Source organism: Polyodon spathula, chromosome 9 (assembly GCF_017654505.1).
Source record: "Polyodon spathula isolate WHYD16114869_AA chromosome 9, ASM1765450v1, whole genome shotgun sequence".
Classification (NCBI taxonomy): Eukaryota; Metazoa; Chordata; class Actinopteri; order Acipenseriformes; family Polyodontidae; genus Polyodon; species Polyodon spathula.
The window spans coordinates 14,187,772-14,207,941 of NC_054542.1; the positions used below are offsets into that span (position 1 = coordinate 14,187,772).

Sequence of the window (20,170 nt, forward strand, 5' to 3'; positions counted from 1 at the left end):
TTTTATTTTATTTTTTAAGTTCTACAGTTATTTACTGCTTCGGACACAAATTACTTGAAAAGATAACAAATGATTCACCAGTAGTGTTTTAAGAAAGCTTTGCTATCACACCCAAAGACGGCTTCATATACAATTTGTTAAAAGCTTCAATTTACCTCTGTAGAAGCTGGCAGCACAGCTAGCAAAACATTAGGATTATTGTCTATCAACACATTTCTGGTTGTCTTAATTTGTGGATTTATTTAACTTATCTGTCACTGTGTTTTGAAAGAAAGATGAGATTCAAGGCATTAAAAATAAATAAATAAATAAATAAAATTCTCGCCCTCGCTGTTAAAAGTGGGTGAGCAGGTCCACCCGCCTATGGGTTAACCCTATTTAACAGCTGAATTCAGAAAATGACTTTCTTTTGATTAAGCTCTGCATCTGCTTAGCCATTTGTGGCAATACCTCAAATCTACTAGATGGTTTACAACTACAATACAATACAATGCAATTTCAATGTACTTATTGCCATATCAGGAATCCCAAAGCGATTTACAATAGTATACATGTACAAAATAAGTGCATATCCAGCAGTTATAAAACATGACGCTATGGTCAGTGAGAAACACAGCATTTTTCCAGTCTGTGAAGCTAAGTGGTTCTAAAATCTACTTAATTTTTGCTATGCACTTATCATAACTCCTATTCTGTACATAAATGCAGTGATTTTACCAGTCCTGCCTTGGAAGGGACATGGTTACTGGGTAGTTGGAGCCCTTAGTAGGGTTGCACTTAGTACAGATCATTAGCTGCTCTGGCTATGGCAATTCTTAGCACCTTTTTGGCAGCATATTGTCCAAAAAGGAAGTCAACGGTTGAATAAGAAGGGTTTTCTGTTCCTGGTTGACCTGCAGAAGTTACACAACAAGGCAAAACACTGAGCTGGATCATAGAAACATCAGAAATGAGTTTTAAGAAGCTGCATCTGTCAAAGTGAACGCAGTATGAAAAGCCATTCATGATCTTGGTTAACATGGCCGAGCTTCTGCACACAAGCCACCAGCATCACATTGTGTAGAGCATGTAGCTCCATGCAGCACTGTCATACTATATGGAGTGCAACCTGCCAGCAGCGAAAGACAGTGCTAACAGTAGGCCAATACTTACAATCACAAAACAGCAGACCACAAATTTAGATATTTTATATAATGGTGCTCTGCAGCAAACATGGAATTATATGGCAATGGGTTCCTACTCAGACTGCATGCTCTGTTAAAGAGTAGTTATATAGGTGTGCTGCTGTAGCCAGACATAAACCCTGAACCCAACAGAATCACTGTTGGATGAGCTACAGCTGTGTCTCTCAGGCTCAGACCTCTATGCCCTCAAAGCCTGGCACAACTGTTTAGAGCTCTACATGACTAATGGAATGCAATACCACCTGAAACCTAGCAAAAGGTATCATCTTGTGGCAAAATGCTCGCCTCTGTGTGTATTTTGTGTTGTATGTTGTGTGTTAATGTTGGTGTATAGTCATTGGTACATGGGATATAAACTGGTCTTTGTAACACAAGTGTTTAAAATGTATATTTGTATTTAGGCACGAGGATTGCACAGCACTTCACGTGCAAGTAAAAAGTAATAATATGTGAGCATGGGGATTGGCACTTTATTAATTCACGTGCAGTTGTACCGCGAATCCAATTGAATGATTGATTAGCAACGAATCTCGGTACAGCTGCATAAAAGCAGCATGTTTTCACTCACTTGGGGTTGTGTGTTCAGTGAGTGGAGAACGGGGTTGGAGACGGAGGTAATTGTAATAATAACAGTTAAAAATAGAAGCTCACCGTGTTTTGTCTGTATAGTCTGTTTTGTTTGTCTTTTTGTCTTGGCGACGAGTGCCATGTCCTGTGTCTTGTTTGTGTTTGCAAACTTTTATTTTCTGATAAAAGAACTGCCCGGCCGCAGTGGCCGAGAAGTGGGCTAAAACCCGTTTGTCCTGACTCCCTGTTTCGCTTCGCCCAAGGATGCCTGTCTCGCTTTGCCCAAGGATGCCTGTCTCACTTCGCCCAAGGATGCCTGCCTCGCTTCGCCCAAGGATGCCTGCCTCACTTCACCCAAGGTTGCCTGCCGCTCCACATCACCTGGGGTTGCCAGCTGTTCCGCATCGCCAGCAGGTATTCTCTCTCTGCTGGTGGTAGTGGGAATGACATGTAGTCCTCCCACAGTGGTGGAGGTGGAACCAGCAGGTATTCACCCTCTGCTGGCAGCATGCCTGGGGGCTCCCCTTTCTTGGGCTGCGGACACTCTGCGTCCTGCCTTTTGGGCTGTGGATGTTCATGTTCCTGCTCCTCAGGATGTGGATGTGAAACTAGCAGGCATTCTCCCTCTGCTGGTGGAGACAGCAGCGATGGCTCCTCTCCCTCTGGCACTGGAGACGGCAGCGATGGCTCCTCTCCCTCTGGCGCTGGAGATGGCAGCGATGCTTCCTCTCCCTCTGCCATTGGAGATGGCAGCAGTGGGGCTTTTCCCAATGGAGCTGGAGATAACGGGAGCCCTGCCATATCTGCAGCCAGGTAGCGGATTACCATGTCTGCAATGTCTGGGAGGGGCACTTGGTGGTGTTGCTTTTTCCAGGCTTCCCATCACTCTCCATCTCTGGCCCACAGGAGGTTGATCACATCAGGGAGGGCCTATTCAACATTCCTCCCAAGCTCCACCAGCCATCACCAGATTCCCTCAGAACAGAGGGAATTTGTCAGCCTTTGAGCCAGTGGGACCTCTCCCCCTGACTTCGGATGCTCAGGCTCTTCCATCTCCTGCCATGCATGGCTCTGGCTGAGTGGGAGGTACCTAACCTCGCCACACAGGAAGCACCACCCTTCCTCATCCACACAGGCGAGGCAAACATCCGGCGTGGTAGAGAGCCGACGGGACCTGCGCTGCTGTTGCTGCACCTCCTGCTGCTGCTGCTTCTTTCTCCTGCCACAAGATTTTTTTTTTCCCCCTCAACAAACAAAAAAAACACTCCTGTTCTGACGCTTGGCGGCGCTGTTGTCCCATTTCTGACACCACTTGTGAACAGGGTGGCTTTGCAGGGGTGATGTCAGACCAGAAGAAGGACGAAGAACAACAAAAGTAGGGCGGTGAATCTGTGATGCTACGGCATCCAAAGTTTTATTAAATAATAAATAAACAAAAGATTTAAACAAAACAAAAGACACACAAAACAAATGTGGACAAACCCAACAAATAGTGTAACAAAATTGAATTTGATTATATATATATATATATATATATATATATATATTATATAATATATATATATATATATATATATATATATTATATATATATATTTACGTCTTTTGCAGAAAAGGGTTGTGTCATTCTTTGTCACATTCTTTCTGTGGTACTGTTTTAGAAAACACTCTTTGTTGGCCTTTTTCCAAAATTTGCTTGACTATAAATATTTAATGGCTAAAGAAACTTTGCCTGCATTGACTATATATAAATGAAATGGGGAATATCTATTTTTAAACTGGTTACTTATGCTACTTGTTTTATATGTTCCCCTGTTGTACACCAACCAATGACTACCTCTCCTCAGGCATCTTGAAATTCTCTGTTTTTTTACAGTGAGGTTGGCAGCGCTCCAGCACTGCTGGGCAGCCATCTGTATGACTGAGACTTAATATCTAATACAATTCTGCTCAACAAAAAATAGAGATATTCATAATTCATATTGTGTTTCTTCTGCACTATTAAATGGCAAATTATGCAAATGATGTATTTTAGACTTCATTACATCTTCTTTAACCCTCATAAGGACATGCCTGAAAACGGACTTTCCTGGTAACCTGGGACAATAAAACAACCTATAACTAACAACTGGAGTAAATGAATCAATGAAAAGGTGAATATTAACACTTGTTTTGGCTTTCTCTTTAACACTTGTTTTAGCTTTCTCTCTACTTCTAGCCATCATTTGGTATAATGTGTTGTTTTATTTATGTTATGCAAAATGAATAAGACTCCCAATGCACACAGCTGTCTCCTAGCAAGTGAAGGCACCACTGTATTCTAGATGCTGCAGTTTATTCTAGGAACATGTATGGGCACATGAGATATCATTAGAAAGCCCCCCAAGCCTCCTCTTTCATTTGGTATATTGTGTTCCTAGGTCTTTCCGTTGTTGAGTTACAGGCACTTAAACATTCCTACCAATTAGCTGCAGGTCACAGCACGGGAGCACTGAATGAGGGGGTGGTAGAAAGTATCCATATGGGCATGCCTGACATCAATGAAAAGCGCAAAGCTGGAGTTTTTAAATGACATTGAAACCGGAACACTATCTGTTGAAGCGATCGAGTAATAGGCAACAAACAAAACTTAGGAGCCGACTCATGTCACATGACTCAAGCCTTAGTTTCGGTTTGCTGTAGTTTCGAATAGGAATGTGTGTTCAGGACTGTGACGAAGTGCCCGCCCCTGTGTGTATTTTCTGTTATATGTTGAATGATTTACTAGCAGTCGAGTTTTGGTACAGCTGCATAAAAGCAGCATGTTTTCACATACTCGGGGTTGTGTGTTTGGTGCGTGGAGAACGGGATTGGAGACGGAGGTAAAACTAATCATAAGAATAATAATAATCGTTAAAAAGAAGCTCACCGTGTTTTGTCTGTATAGTCCATTTTGTTTGTCTGTTTATTTTGGCTACCAGTTCTGTGCCCTGTGTTTTTGTATGTTACAACCTTTTTATTTTGCTGTTCTGTTTATTTATTAAATGCTGAGCGAGACTAGCTCAGCTCCACCAAACTCCACCTTTCTCTTGTTGTTTTATTTCCTGGGCTCTGGTCTGACGCCACCCATTCCGGCCATCTTTGTGACAAGGACATACAATAAGTCAAAGCTCCACATCTGTACTTTCAAAAAAGCCTTGAACCAGTTTGCTAGCTATTACGGTGCCTGCGATATTGACACAAGAAAAAAGGAGTTCTTATGGACCCAAACCTAAACATATTTGGGAAGTGCAACCAGGCCACCTGGACTAGAATTAACCTTTGAAAAGTATAACAGGATGGGTGCCCGACAACTACATAAAAGCAAACAAAAATCAAGTCAATAGATCCACTTAAACTAAAACACTGTGGGTCCAAATCGAGCCCAGGCTACCTTATGAGGGTTCAGAAATGAAAGTTATGCTTGAGCTCCTGTTACATCAATCATAGCACTACACTTTTGTGCATGTCTTTTGAACATATTTTGAAAATCCTAATAGGACTGTCCCTAGCTGATCCCATACAACAGATGTGCAATGGGTCCAAAGGCCATGGCAATTTTCTTCCTCCAGATACTCTATGATACACTTTCCAATAAAAAAGAAACACATTTTCTGATTCAATTTAGCTTTATGGAACATTTTTGCCTGTACTACATATTCATACAATTCAGTAAAACATGAATGTTTACAATTTCCATAATTGAATACAAACTTTACATTGTGCATGAACAGATTTAATATATCAGACCAAAAGGGAAAGGTGTTCCATTAATGTGTCTTTATTGTGTCTGCCACATGTGTCCAGATTGCATCTCAGCAATGAAACTGATCACTTGAATGGTAAATGGTTCAGAAAGACAGCACCATACAATTAAAATAAAATACAACTCATTGTTCAATGGTGGAAAAAATATGTTTTTATTTGTTATTGTATTCCACAAATTTATACAAATAAACATCTTCAAAAAGTTGCTGGAATTTCATACAGCACACGTACCATCCAAAAAAGCTGCTTAAACAAAAACAAAAAAATAAATACAGCTAAATTAGAAAACCCTTCCTGTCATGCTACACTACTCAGCTTCATTGTACAACTGGATTAGAAAACGTGACCTATTACTCAAATATGACCTATTGAACTAACTAGGCCTACAAGACTACAATCCTGTTTGACATGAATATGCATTTTTCAGTATAAATAATAAACCCATGTATGTGTTGGAGGACTTGTAGTAAAATATAAGGCTGAGTAGTACCTGTTTTCCACGCACGGACAGTAATCAATATAGACATTTTGTGTTACTAGCTGCGCAGAAAAATGATAATGTTTTTACCACTCTGTTACAGTTTATGATCCTCTTCCAAGCTACACAGAGAAAAAGACTATTATCTTAAAAAGAGCACGCTGTGTATGCTTGCTGTAATTGATGATCATTTTGGATGGTCCCTTACAATAGTCTGCAAACTGTGACTCGACCTTGAAATCAGGCACTAGTTTCTGGCACATTTTCAAAAAGATAATAATAAAGAAATATATGAACACCTCATCAACCTGGAGCATCTTAGCATCTTTTATTTTTTTAATTTAGTTTCTAACAAACAATCAATAACGTATTCCCCAAGAAAGTGGGACTAGAGCTTAATGTTTAAATCCCCACCCTCCAACACTCCTTTGCATAATACACCTCAGTGAAGGGGGGCAATGATTTCTTAGCTCTCACAAATACATAAGAAATCCAATTAAAATATTAAACATAATCTCCATTGATTTACTGTTTCAGTAGCATTTCTAAAAATACAATTAGAGTATGCTTAATCATAAGATGTGTACTAGGTAGTGTGTAATAGGTCAAAAATACAGTATTTATTACACACAAACCACTGGGAAATATGGCCTGCTATGGATCAATCTGCAACCTTGCAGATGTATTCTATCATGCCAGCTGTAAAACTAAGCTAATACAGCCAATGGATATATGGAGAAAGCTAGCAAAATAGAACTGTGGTAAAAATACACAGATTCAGGCAACTTTGTTTCAAGCAATTGTACCAAATGACTGTTGATTTTGAGGAAGCAACATTGCATCACAGAATAAATCAGCCAATTCAAGTGATGTAAAAATCCATGTGACTAGTTTCTTTGCTGCCCGAAAAAACCACAAAGAAAAATGGCAGAGAAAATGAATGCAAAGCCGATGTGGGATATTGTGAGAGGCTCTCCTTATCTTTTCTTTTCAAAGGTGATTTTTTTCCCCCATTTTTTTCTTTTTTCAGGTAGTATAGGCAAGTAAATTAGTGTTAATCGGTCCATTGCTGGTAGTTCGTGTTAGTGCTGTGTTAACGTTGTGTTAGTGCTGTGATAACGCTGTGTTAGTGGTGTGTTAACGCTGTGTTAGTGCTGTGTTAACGTCGTGTTAGTGCTGTGTTAACGTCGTGTTAGTGGTGTGTTAACGTCATGTTAGCGCTGTGTTAACGTCGCGTTAGTGGTGTGTTAACGTCATGTTAGCGCTGTGTTAACGCTGTGTTAACGCTGTGTTAGCGCTGTGTTAACGTCGTGTTAGTGCTGTGTTAACGCTGTGTTAGTGCTGTGTTAACGTCGTGTTAGCAGTGTATTAATGTTGTGTTAGCGGTGTGATAACGCTGTGTTAGTGGTGTGTTAACGTTGTGTTAGCATGTGATAACGCTGTGTTAGTGGTGTGTTAACGTTGTGTTAGTGGTGTGTTAACGTCATGTTAGCGCTGTGTTAACGTCGTGTTAGTGCTGTGTTAACGCTGTGTTAGTGCTGTGTTAACGTCGTGTTAGTGGTGTGTTAACGTCGTGTTAGCAGTGTATTAATGTTGTGTTAGCGGTGTGATAACGCTGTGTTAGTGGTGTGTTAACGTTGTGTTAGCATGTGATAACGCTGTGTTAGTGGTGTGTTAACGTTGTGTTAGCGCTGTGTTAGTGGTGTGTTAACGTTGTGTTAGCATGTGATAACACTGTGTTAGTGGTGTATTAACGTTGTGTTAGTGCTGTGTTAGCGCTGTGTTAACGTTGTGTTAGTTCTGTGTTAACGCTGTGTTAGTGCTGTGTTAATGTCGTGTTAGTGGTGTGTTAACGTCGTGTTAGCAGTGTATTAATGTTGTGTTAGCGGTGTGATAACGCTGTGTTAGTGGTGTGTTAATGTTATGTTAGCATGTGATAACGCTGTGTTAGTGGTGTGTTAACGTTGTGTTAGCGCTGTGTTAGTGGTGTGTTAACGTTGTGTTAGCATGTGATAACGCTGTGTTAGTGGTGTGTTAACGTTGTGTTAGCGCTGTGTTAACGCTGTGTTAGTGGTGTGTTAACGCTGTGTTAGTGGTGTGTTAACGTCATGTTAGCGCTGTGTTAACGCTGTGTTAGTGGTGTGTTAACATCGTGTTAGCATGTGATAACGCTGTGTTAGTGGTGTGTTAACGTTGTGTTAGCGCTGTGTTAGTGGTGTGTTAACGTTGTGTTAGCATGTGATAATGCTGTGTTAGTGGTGTGTTAACGTTGTGTTAGCGCTGTGTTAACGCTGTGTTAGTGGTGTATTAACGCTGTGTTAGTGGTGTGTTAACGTCATGTTAGCGCTGTGTTAACGCTGTGTTAGTGGTGTGTTAACATCGTGTTAGCATGTGATAACGCTGTGTTAGTGGTGTGTTAACGTTGTGTTAGCATGTGATAACGCTGTGTTAGTGGTGTGTTAACGTTGTGTTAGCGCTGTGTTAACGCTGTGTTAGCGGTGTGTTAACATCGTGTTAGCGGTGTGATAACGTTGTGTTAGCGCTGTGTTAACGCTGTGTTAGCGGTGTGTTAACTCTTTGTTAGCAGTGTATTAATGTTGTGTTAGCGGTGTGATAACGCTGTGTTAGTGGTGTGTTAAAGTTTTGTTAGTGGTGTGATAACACTGTGTTAACACTGTGTTAGCGCTGTGCTAACGCTGTGTTAACGCCATGTTAGCGGTGTGCTAACGCTGTGTTAGCGCTTTGTTAACGCTGTGTTAGCGGTGTATTAATGCTGTGTTAGCGCTGTGTTAACGCTGTGTTAGTGGTGTGTTAATGTCGTGTTAGCGCTGTGTTATCGCTGTGTTAGCACTGTGTTAACACTGTGTTAAGTTTAAGTTCCAAGTTGTGTTTTCAGTGGTCATTTTGACTCACATAAATGCTTTCATTTGACACAACTTAATAGTAATGGATAAAGTGAGTCTTAGTGCTGGATTAAAGCCATTTGAACATTTAAGTTCAGCAGAAGCAACTTGCAAATATTGTTACAGTTACCATAATTAGGAATTCTGTTCAAATAATATAATAAAAAAACTGTAACAATAATCACATTTCAACACCTCTCTATTTACAATTCATTTTATTTACATGTTTATTCAAATAAAAACAAAAAAAAAACAATTAAGCAAAATATTCAAGCCAAAAAAAACTAATTCAAAACAAAAATGATGATGGTAAATATTACTAATACAATCCTATACACAATATACATATTTAAGGATAAAGCTGGTGAAAATTATGTGGACACTAAAAAACACTAACAAACTTTTTGATGGGAAATATCATCTATGTATTGTTTTCTACCTACAATATCTAAATGGTGTAGAATAGTGTCCCTGACATTTAAGCAGCAGAAAGTATTCTACATTTTCTAGCAACATGTATACTAGTTGTCTTGTCTTTAGGTAGAGAAGTCCACAATATAGCCTGTCCTGCAATATCCTCTCCAGCACAGCAACATTAATTGAAATAACACTGTTCATAGGATGTAGGATGCCAAGTTTTGTGATCGTATTTATCTAGTGCTGTCGTCAATATTTTGTGTTGCACTACAGGCGTTGGACAAAAAATTTGAAACAGCAGCGAGTGTACATGACAGCAGACCTCACATACTTTGTTGGTAGATAGGTAAGTCTATAACAAAGAATTCCACAACAAATTTCTATATGTGAACATGAAACTACCAAGAGTGAATGGGAATGAGAAGAAATGTGGTATTACAGTATCATGACAGAAGAATGATGTATTCTTCTTTTATTAATCTAGCATGTGATAATCCTGTCTGGTAATAATTGTATTCATTCATGCTACTTATATGAAAGTAGTTCGATAGTAACCACCTAAAGGGTGTAGTATTTACCATACACTGTACAGTAGGCAGTTTTTATTCTAAGCAATGTGATTACCACTGTATCTGAAAGGTTACAAATAAAAATCATGATTCTACCATTAAACTTTTTTCTTGTTTTCAAAGTCTTGTATAACAAATTGTTGACTCCATATAATAAGTTAAAGATTAATTTCTTACACTCCACTTACAGTCTCTTAAGACAGAGAAAAAACAGGCTTCCAAAATTCCCTTTAATCTGCTTTATGCTAGTGGGTTTGAGGATTTAAATACTGTTCCAGTTCTGCTGAGAGACTTTAAGTCTTTGATATGTAAATGGGTCATGCCAGAGAAAAGAAAGGGAAAAAACAACATAAAAAAGGGAATCTATAGCAATAATAATATTTTCACCTCTATACCCCCAGAAGACCCTATTTTAATCAACCTTACAATGGTGTTGGTGTTTCATCTATCCCATTTCACCACTGTGTCATAGTTCAGGATTGATTTGCATTATTGGCCAGTATAGTATAGAGTGCAGCCACAAAAGTATTTGGTTTGAAAACAACTGCCTTAGATTACTATACAGAGGATACTGAATGTCTGGGCTCGTGGTTTACTGGGATATCAATAAATTATATTATATTTTTAAATGAAATAGTAATAAAATGTGTAATTTTTTTTATATTTGTGACAGAGCTCGAATGACTCTTGGTGTTAGATCTCCCTCCCGACCTGCGAGTGCGCTATGTAAAGCGAACAGAGTACCCTGGACTGGATGGCACAACAGTTCATTCCCAAGGTTAAGTGGAAGTCGGCCATCTAGAAAGGGGGCGGGGCTATACAAAACCAATGAACTGGATGGGAAACTGCATGGCATCCGCTGATTGGAGGAGCGAATGTGCTTATTGACCAAGGGGTCATGGGTGATATAAAAAGGGGACGTAGTGATGTGATCTGTTCCTTTGTAAAAGGTTAGAACAAACCTAAAAGAAAAAGGGACTGTGAAAAAGTGAGTGTTTTGTTTGTTTGTTTTATCTTAAATTGTACTTAGTATGTTATTGAGAGAGGTAGCACGATCCAGAGCTGTCACCAACGGCCAGCACTAAACCTGGACAACACGTCACTTTGTTTGCACCATAAGCTGTCTTTACACTACAAGCTTTTGAGCACACACCTTCTGATACTGTTTAGGGTTCTGCCCAAGTGTTTCTTAGCTACTAAAAATTTATTTTCTTTTTTTATTTAATTAGTATGTTGTGCTCGTTGATCTCTGGCTGTGCTCGGTCCAGCAGCAGAGCTTCCGCCAGCTGGCTCATTCGTCTTAAAGGGGAAGATCTGAGGGAACAGCAGGACGTTATTTTATAGGGCTAGCAATCCCCCCAAGACCCGTCTCTCAGTCACTCAGAGAGAGGGAGAGCCACACACCCTCTCTCCCACCTCTCTGTGTCACTGCCATGACCAACAGGCGGATAGTGTAAGGCTGCTGCCCTCTTCTTGCAGTTCTATGAATGCACCAGAAGAGTCTGCATGGATCTCCCCCGTTACAGTGGTATAGAACTAGAACTGACCCACCAAGAGAAAGACATTGATGTTGTCATTGAGTCAACCACTGTAATTTAGTGAACATATCAGTTTGTGTTTTAGTCTGTGTTTGTTTAAAAATTGTCTGCACAAAGTTAGTTTTACCACTGTGTACTGTATGTTAAGTTTGTATTTAAGTTTTGAACTGTGAAGAGCATATTATTATTATTATTATTATTATTATTATTATTATTATTATTATTATTATAACAAATAGTGAAATGCTGCTCACACTTTTTCATTTTTATTGGTATATAGTTCTTGCATTAGAAAAACAATATTGTGTAGTGGCATTAAAAATATATGAAACAGTTGTTTCTGAAACAGGGCTGTATTTTGTGTGTAAAACAAATTCCTTATTCACACCACATGCCGATCTCATGAACCGTACTCAAAAATGTTTTAATTAATCCAGATCAAAGCACCCACACTAAAGTACCATTTAATGTTTAGTCGGGCTTAATGCGTACAAAAAACCCTATTACAATAGTCTGGTTACAGTGCCTAGCAGTGCAATGCACTGTGGGAATTAATCCGATAGTATCCCACCATGCACTGCCTGTTTACAACCTGGCAAATATGGAGCCCGGGTCCATTCTTAGCCTGAATGTTATGGTTTTATTTCTTAAAAACACATGGTGCATATAACTCATAATGTGTCTGTTTCGTTTTGAACCGATTTCATCACTCCAGAAATTGTATACGGTATTCATAGTTATTCTCAACTCCTTCAGGCACCTGTTCTGAGTACTGTATTTGTAATGTCCATGGGCCAAAACATATCAGAAAGCATTGTGGGATATTGGGGGGGATGCACAAAAAAATGTAGATCGGAATTACAGCATCCAGACTTCTGACAAACTGCACTTCCTGATGCTATCTAATTTAGAACTGGACGCGAGACTACCCCTGAGGTGGTCTCGAGTAGGATATTAAATGCTGTGTAGGGTATTGTAACCGTATTTAGCACTTTTAAGATGATTTAAAGACAACTAATACAGTTTAAAGGCATAGTTGGACAGGGCCTAAATTCCTTGCACTATAATGGCTAAGGCTAAGCTGCCTGAATTTCAGTTTCATATTATGCCAATATATAAAAAGGCTTGAGTATCATTGTGGTGATAATGGTGGATAACACAACTTCAAAGTATGTTTAAATCAGGGATTCAAAACGGAACTGGACCGATAAACAAAAAAAAACTGTCATTTTTCATGGAACAGAAGCAAAAAACAAAACAAAAATGAATTTATTACATTCTGGAACAAAAACGATAGTCAGGATTTTGTTTATCAATTATAGCTTTTTTCTCGTTCCCTTTCAGCCTGTCTCTGTCTCTTTCCATTGTTTTCAAACATACAATAATTTGAAAAAAGCACTCTTCCCATGGTCTTACACCTCAGTGGTCAACGACAAAGCATTACATCACATCCAGCTAATAAAATTCAACATTAGCTTGCTTTTTCGGAGGAGCCAGCAAATCAAATAGCACTATATTTTCCTTAAATTTAGGTTTCCACCTTGCTGTCGACCAGGGTTGCCAGACTTCTACAGTATTAATAGCACAAAGTTACCTCTAAACTAGCCCCACTCCCTTTTTTTTTACTGAAACTAAGCTTGTAAATAATAAGCATAAAACAAAAAAGTTTCGCAAGAAAAAGAAAAACAGCGTAGACTTGATAAAAACTGCACCACAGAAGCCTCACCCTCAGCACTAGTGCACACATCATTAACAACAGCCAATCTTTATGGAAGCTCTGACGGCACAAACTTCCATAATCCTTTTGTACTAGCAACCGAATTACAGCACAATAACTTTACTAAAACATGAATGCTGGTATATCCTAGAGACCTAGACAATAATGCAAACATATGGAAACAGTTCACTCTCTTACAACACCAATCTAGTTAGATATCATAACATCAATTAATTACACCTTAAAAAACTGGTACCTGTGACTCCTAAATATTGACAACACTGCTGTGTACAGAGTCCATTTTAAGACATCCTCAGGGCTCACCCCTCCTTGCATCAATCCTCACCCCTCCTCGAGTCAATCTTCACCCCTCCTTGAGTTAATCATCACCCCTCCTCGAGTCAATCCTCAACCCTCCTCGAGTCAGTCGTCATGCATCAGTCATCAGTCCTTTTTTCGGGGAGAGTGGGGGGTTGGACTGAGTTGTCTGAATCACTCAATCAAACAAGAGCAAAAAAACTTTCAGTGCTTCCATTGGATGACACAGATGTCAGTGTAGCTGCTGATTGGTGCATGCGTTTTTACCTTTATTTAGCATTTAATATGTATACTGTAAGCTTTTTTAAAAATAAATACTTAATACTTAAAATAAAAATATTAAAAAAGTTACGATGTGCAATTTCATTATTTGAATTAGTTTGGATTTAAATTGCAATGCAAATCTTCTTAACATACAGCATCAGTTTTTTGTTTTGTTTTGTTTGAAAGCACGTCCTGTTCCTCCTCGCTCATCACCAGACATCTGGAACGACCACCGGCAAGGCCGACGTTTGCTCTGGGGCAGGCGCTGGTGGTGAAGCTGGGGCAGGCACAGGGGAAGCCTGCTGCCTGCTTAAGAGCTCGAGTATTTGGGCCTTCTGGCCCTTTCTCCATGTTCCTCAATCTCTTCCTACCCCTCAAGGGGGATCTAGAGTGGTTGCGGGAGAAATGGCTTGGAGCCTGTGCACAAGGTATACTGTGCGCTGGGCTTGAGGGCTGGCAGAGGGGGGAAGCCTGGGATCCCGAGGCTGAAGACGGCTCTCCCAGGCTAGCCGCAAGGGTACCTGTAAACTGCACCACTCTGTTGTGTAAGATTTTCTTCATAGATCTGGCGCAAATAGTACAGAACGCCTTGTCTGCCAAGGCGGCAGACGCGTGATCTATGCCCAGGCACTTGACACACAGGGTGTGTTTGTCCTGCAGGGGCAGATTCTGTCTATAGGACATGCACGGATAACAGTTCGACATGCTTGGGCCAAGGGCGTCAATCCACTGGGGCGTCGAGGGTAACGAAGCACCGAGGCTCCGGGGTCAAGGGTGCTAAAAACCACCGAGAACACCGCTACAGGGAGCTGTCGAGTGCTGCAGGTATCGAGCACTGAAGCGAAGGGTCCTCGAGGCACCGAAGGTTTTGAAGAACCGAGGCACCAAGGCTATGGGACATCAATGACCAGAGGGTCTCGAGGATACTGGAGCACAAGCACAAAAAACCTCAAAGCGTCGAAGCGTTGAGGCGTACAGTCCTGAAGGCACTGAGGGTGCCGAAGCATCGAGGTACCGAGGCTGTGGGGCGTCAGGGCACTGAGTGCACTGATGTGCAGAGCTTATAAGCCTCAAGGCATTGAAACGCAGAGGCATTTAGTCCTCAAGATACAGAGGGTGCCGAAACACAGAGGTACTGAGGCTATGGAGTGCAAGGGCACTGAGGCCACCGAGGGTCCCGATGCGCAGGGCTAGAAAGCCTCAAAAGCATCGAGGCGTGGAGTCTTCGACGCACCGAGGGTATCGAAGCACCGAGGTACCGAGGCTCTGGGGTAGTGTGGCACCGGAGACGCCGCTGCACAGGGCTCAAAAACCCTTGAGCTGTCAAAGCGCCGAGGCGTATAACTCTCGAGTTAACAAGTCAACAAGGATGCCGAATCACCAAGGCACTGAGGCTATGAGCACCGAGGCATGAAGCCACCGATGTGGGGAAGCACTTGAACACTAAGGGCGGCGAGGCGTCGAGGCTTTAGTGCACAGAGAGTGCTGAAGTACCAAGGCTTTGAGGCACCGAGGACCCCAGGATACCACGGGTGTTGAGGCCTAGACACTGGGTGCCGAAGCACCAAGTACTGGCAAAGCACCAAGGTACTGGGCTGTGTGTCTGTGTCTGGGCTGCTTGCAGTTGCAGTTGCAGTGCAGCCACATAACCAGTGCAGTGCAGAGCTTACAGTAGAGTGGAGCACCTAAGATGGTGTCTGGACTGCGTGCAGCACACGGACAGTGCAGCGCATTGCTTGCAGACCTCGACAAGGGAAAAAAAAAAGAAAAAACAACTTTTTTTTTTTACTACTCACCGCTTTATGGTGAGTGGATCAATGTGCCTGTTTACTCCATAATAGGTCTAGATATCAGGCCTAATGGAGAAAGCATTGTTGTTTTTTTATTATTTATTTATTTATTTTAACTGTAAAGCAGTAGAAACACGAACACTCGACAGTAAATTGAAGTGTGCTTTTTTTTTTTTATTTACTGAAGCAGTAAAGAAAAAAACAATAGTAATGGTCAACTGATAGGGGCACTAGGCCGCGCACTGCGAGTGGGCGTACTGAGGTCCCCCAGAGCCGTCGAGTCAACATCGGCGGCAGAGCGGGGCTGGACTTGCTGAAAGGTCACGTTCTCCCTTCTCCCTTTTCTTTTCAGAGGAAAATTATAGAAAGGCCAAAAACTTGAGAGAATGAAAGAGTCAATCACACAACTGGAAGAGGTTAGTGTTATACTCACCCCACCTACCAATTTGTGCAAGGTAAAAGCGACTGAGGTGTACGTTCAGTGACTATTATTACCTCAGGAGGCGGGACCGAGGATGTCACTCCACTGAAGGGCCTATCGGCAGCATAAAATGCTCAGTAAATACCTGCCAAGCAGGCATATCGCAAAAGTATTGTCTTGGCGGTCATCTTTGAATTCAAAGGGAACAGCAATGTTTATTGTATAACAAATGTATTTAGTTGTATTCTCAATCATTTAACAATTCAAGATTTAATTCATTGCTACCCTAATAATGTTTCACTGGACAGCAAAGCAGTGTTTGGAATTACTACAACTTTTACCAAACTAGATTCTGATGCAGCAAAGACGGACAATGCGGTAAGTGCACTCCATATTTTGAAAAGCACAGGATCTTATACTTTGTAAACAACTGTAAATGAAGCCCATTCTGTTCAAATGTTTATTTCTTCATGCCATTTAGATTATAGTATGTCTATATAAACACATAGGTTGCATATATGCTCATCCTTATGTAGGAAATATAAACCCATTTATTTTAAAAATTTATACTTATTAACATAGTTTTAGTTGTACAATTTTGTATGTATATGATATACCTATAAATACACAAATATATTTTAAAATATTAGTTTATTTAATTTTACAGTTTTTTGAGGATGTGCGTTATATGTCGGTATATCAACACATTTTTATTAAAATGTCAGTTTATTTGTAATGTTTGTGTAGATGCTTTATATGACATTCCTGAATAAAACTATGACTTATATTCAATTGTTTTTCCTTTCATTACAATATTTATGTTTTTTTTATGATTGTTCTAGGTATATCTATAAACACGCTTGTTCTAAAGTTAAAACATATCAATAAACTATGTACTTAATAATCATACCCAGGATAGAAATGGAACAGTGCTGTCCCAGATAGACTTATGGGTGATGTCAGACTGTGAAGAGACAGAGACAGTACTGTGAGTGCAGCGCTGATGCACGGATTAAATAATAAGAATAAACAAACACTAGACAGAACACAAAACAAAACACATTAACAAATTAACCAGCACAAGGGCTAAAACAAAAGCACTATACAAAACACTCAAGGAGTAAATAGCACAGAAAATAACAATAACCTTAATTATTTAAACATTTAATCAATTGACAGCTCCAGCCACATTCCCACATGTGCTTGCAGAGATAATCTAATACTTGCCTGCCACCCAATACTTCCCACATATACAACCCCGTGCCTCCAGCAGGGCTCATGTCCTGCTGCACTACCACAGTATCATATACTGATAAAATGGCACATCTCTGGATTTTCAATGGACATTCACTAAGAATTACATACTGCTGAAGTATGCCTTCATTTCATTTAGCAAAAAAAAAAAAAAAAAATCTTCTTGAATTGCTACGTTTCAATGTCGCATTTATATATGATACTCTGATTTAAACATGGCCCTAGCTTTCCTGTCAGCCAGGCCCACAGTCAAACTCTCCAGTTTCCTGTGCACCTCTGCTAGTGCATATACACCCTGTAATACGGTCCTACAAATGTGTACACAGGCAACAGCTGACTTACGGTTGGTTGTCTTGGGATCACTCTGGTTGCTGTCGTTGGATTGGTTACTTGACACAGAGGACACACTGGAGCTCCGGACGAACCCGAAGGCAGCCAGTTTGGCTGCGGGCAGACAGGAGTATCCAGGAGGGCGCAGACCTGAATGCCCAGGTTTGGGGAGAATGGACCGTGTCGGTGTTCCAGGGGTGCTCTTCTTTTGCTCAACTGTCAAATTAACAAATAATGTACATCACCTAATTATAATCAAGCAATTCTGGTAACATGATAGAACACACGTTTTTGTCACCAGATATGGAGTTAAAGTCTGATATGTACGGTTTCTATTGTATAATGATTTAGAATATTATTAGCAAAGGAAATATGAGAACACCTATGTGCTCCCTTTCATAGTTCTTGGCTGTAAAAGATGAAGCTGGCTTGGTCGTGGGCTCAGAGGATGCCCCATGAACTTTTAGTTCTCCTGAGCTATGTGGGGAATCACTGAGGTGAGGGGAAAAATAATTACAAATTGGAGAGAAAATTGGGGTAAAATAAAATACAATAAAATATGTCTACATACAATGTGACAAATCCTAATGCTGAATTAGTGAGGTACTATGCTGTACTATAATTACATGCATGGCATTACTGACTCACTGCACTCACATTCTACAGAAAAAAACAGCATTTGTCTTAATGAATCAGACTGCTATATGTCTGAACAAATTAGCAAAGCTTATTAACCTGTCATTTAAGACAGTGAACATTTGTGGTTGCTTATTCCAGGGGCTTCTGAAAAACAAAGTCAGTTCTGTGTTTATGGACTGATAAAAGCAAGTGACCAAAGACTTCAATTCAACTATTTTCTTCACTATTTTCTACATGACTTAAAATAGAAATAGTTATACTTAACTGTAGCTGTCTAAGGTATGACTGCTAGTTATATTTAACATGTATCTATATTACATTCCACTGTTATATTATCTGTTAAAAAAGTCTCCATATATATATATATTAGTGTTTTACATATAATTAAACATACATGAAATTAATCACCACTAGGATATGCAAAGGACTGCTTATTTAAATTCCTGGGACAGAAGCAGGATCTTTGCTTCTTTTAGCTGGGGAAATCCATTGCTTCATTTAAATGAGCCGCCTACCTTTTTACTGCTTTTCAAAAGTGAACAATACAATTGTTCAGTACTTAAGTCAAGTGCTGGATTCAGGGGGGTTAAATGGGCACAGATATAATAATTACACCAATTATCCACAATAAATAGAGTTGAGATGAGAACTAGGCGGCTGATGAAATGTGCAAATCTATAATGTTGATTGTAATAGCTCACTTTAGTTTATTGTTTATTATTTATTGTTTGTATTACACTATGTAACACAATTTTTGTTCCTGGGTAGTAAGTGTTATTTCCTAATTGCTTATGCCTCAAAAGTATAGAAAATGGCTATTATTCCCCTCAAACTTTGCTTTTGTGACGAGGACAGCGATATTTCAAAATATCACTATTTCCAATGGGAAAACGGGCAAATGTGTGTCCTTTCGTTCATATAAAGTCAGAAAAAAACAACATATGAATCCAAATTAACATGTATTTATACTCAAGTAATACAAAAATGACTACAAAAGATTTAGAAGTGAGTAGTTTTTCGAGATTTACGATTATACTGTAAATACATATGGAGCTTTGCATTTGTTTTTGTGCTCCCACAGGCTAGGGAGAGAAAATCAACTGCGATCCTACTGGAAGTGCCCAGCAGGCTAGACTCCATTCAACATCTGCTGCTTAGGTTCCGATACTTCATTAGCATGATATAGTTATGCACTGTGTTGTCAAAGACGTTAGCAGTGACATTATCCAGCAGAAGCGACGTGTATATTCTCAATTGTCTTTGGACTGTTTAGGAACAGCTGAAACTACAGAGAGGGCCACATGAAATATACCACAGCTTTCACTAGTGTGGTGACACATTTGAATTTAAAAGGATTTATTTGGCATGTCTGTCGTGATGCTCTGAGGACCAAATTATGCTGCAAGGGGCTCGGCAGTGGAATGAGTCTTATAAATAATTACAAAGTCAGTCAATTTATGGGTTGCAGTGAATTCCACTACCTACAACCATGCCTATGAGTAAAAAAGCCCCCCAGAAAAAATAAAGCAAAACTGTAACCAGTGAATAAAAGATGACATATTCTGATTTGTACAACAGATTTAACTGTTCACCTCAAGAGCTGCTGGAAGGAAGAATTCAAGTTATTTAGCTGTTAATTGGTTTACACATCAAAGACTCTTGCAGGTTTCCCGAGCAAAGCTACAGGGGGATAATATGTATACTTCTAAGGAGGCTGAGATTTTACTGTTTTTATATAGTATCTGCATGAAAGCTTGGTGCAGTTCTGCATCACAGGTTTGATTTGACGCATCCATTACATCAAGATGGATGGATGGATGGAAGATAGCGTTCTCAAACAGGGCATGTACAAGATATAATCCATCTAAAACTAGAAAGCTGGTTTATTTCTCACTATGGTTAAAGTCTTAAAAAGTAATTCCATCGCAACATTTTACAGAGATAAAATACAAACTGTATTTCTGCAAAAAAATCAGAATGTTGGTTTCTAAAATG

General features: G+C 39.9%; 1 protein-coding gene across 2 annotated transcripts in view; it reads right to left on the bottom strand.

The window, feature by feature from the left end:
• Positions 1–20,170, bottom strand: part of LOC121320420 (microtubule-associated tumor suppressor candidate 2-like) — a 143,642-nt gene that overhangs the window by 117,017 nt on the left and 6,455 nt on the right. For both annotated transcript variants that reach the window (XM_041258737.1, XM_041258739.1), the window contains exon 3: positions 17,549–17,752. In XM_041258737.1, coding sequence (XP_041114671.1) covers positions 17,549–17,752 — 204 coding nt within the window. The remainder of the gene's footprint in view (positions 1–17,548; positions 17,753–20,170) is intronic.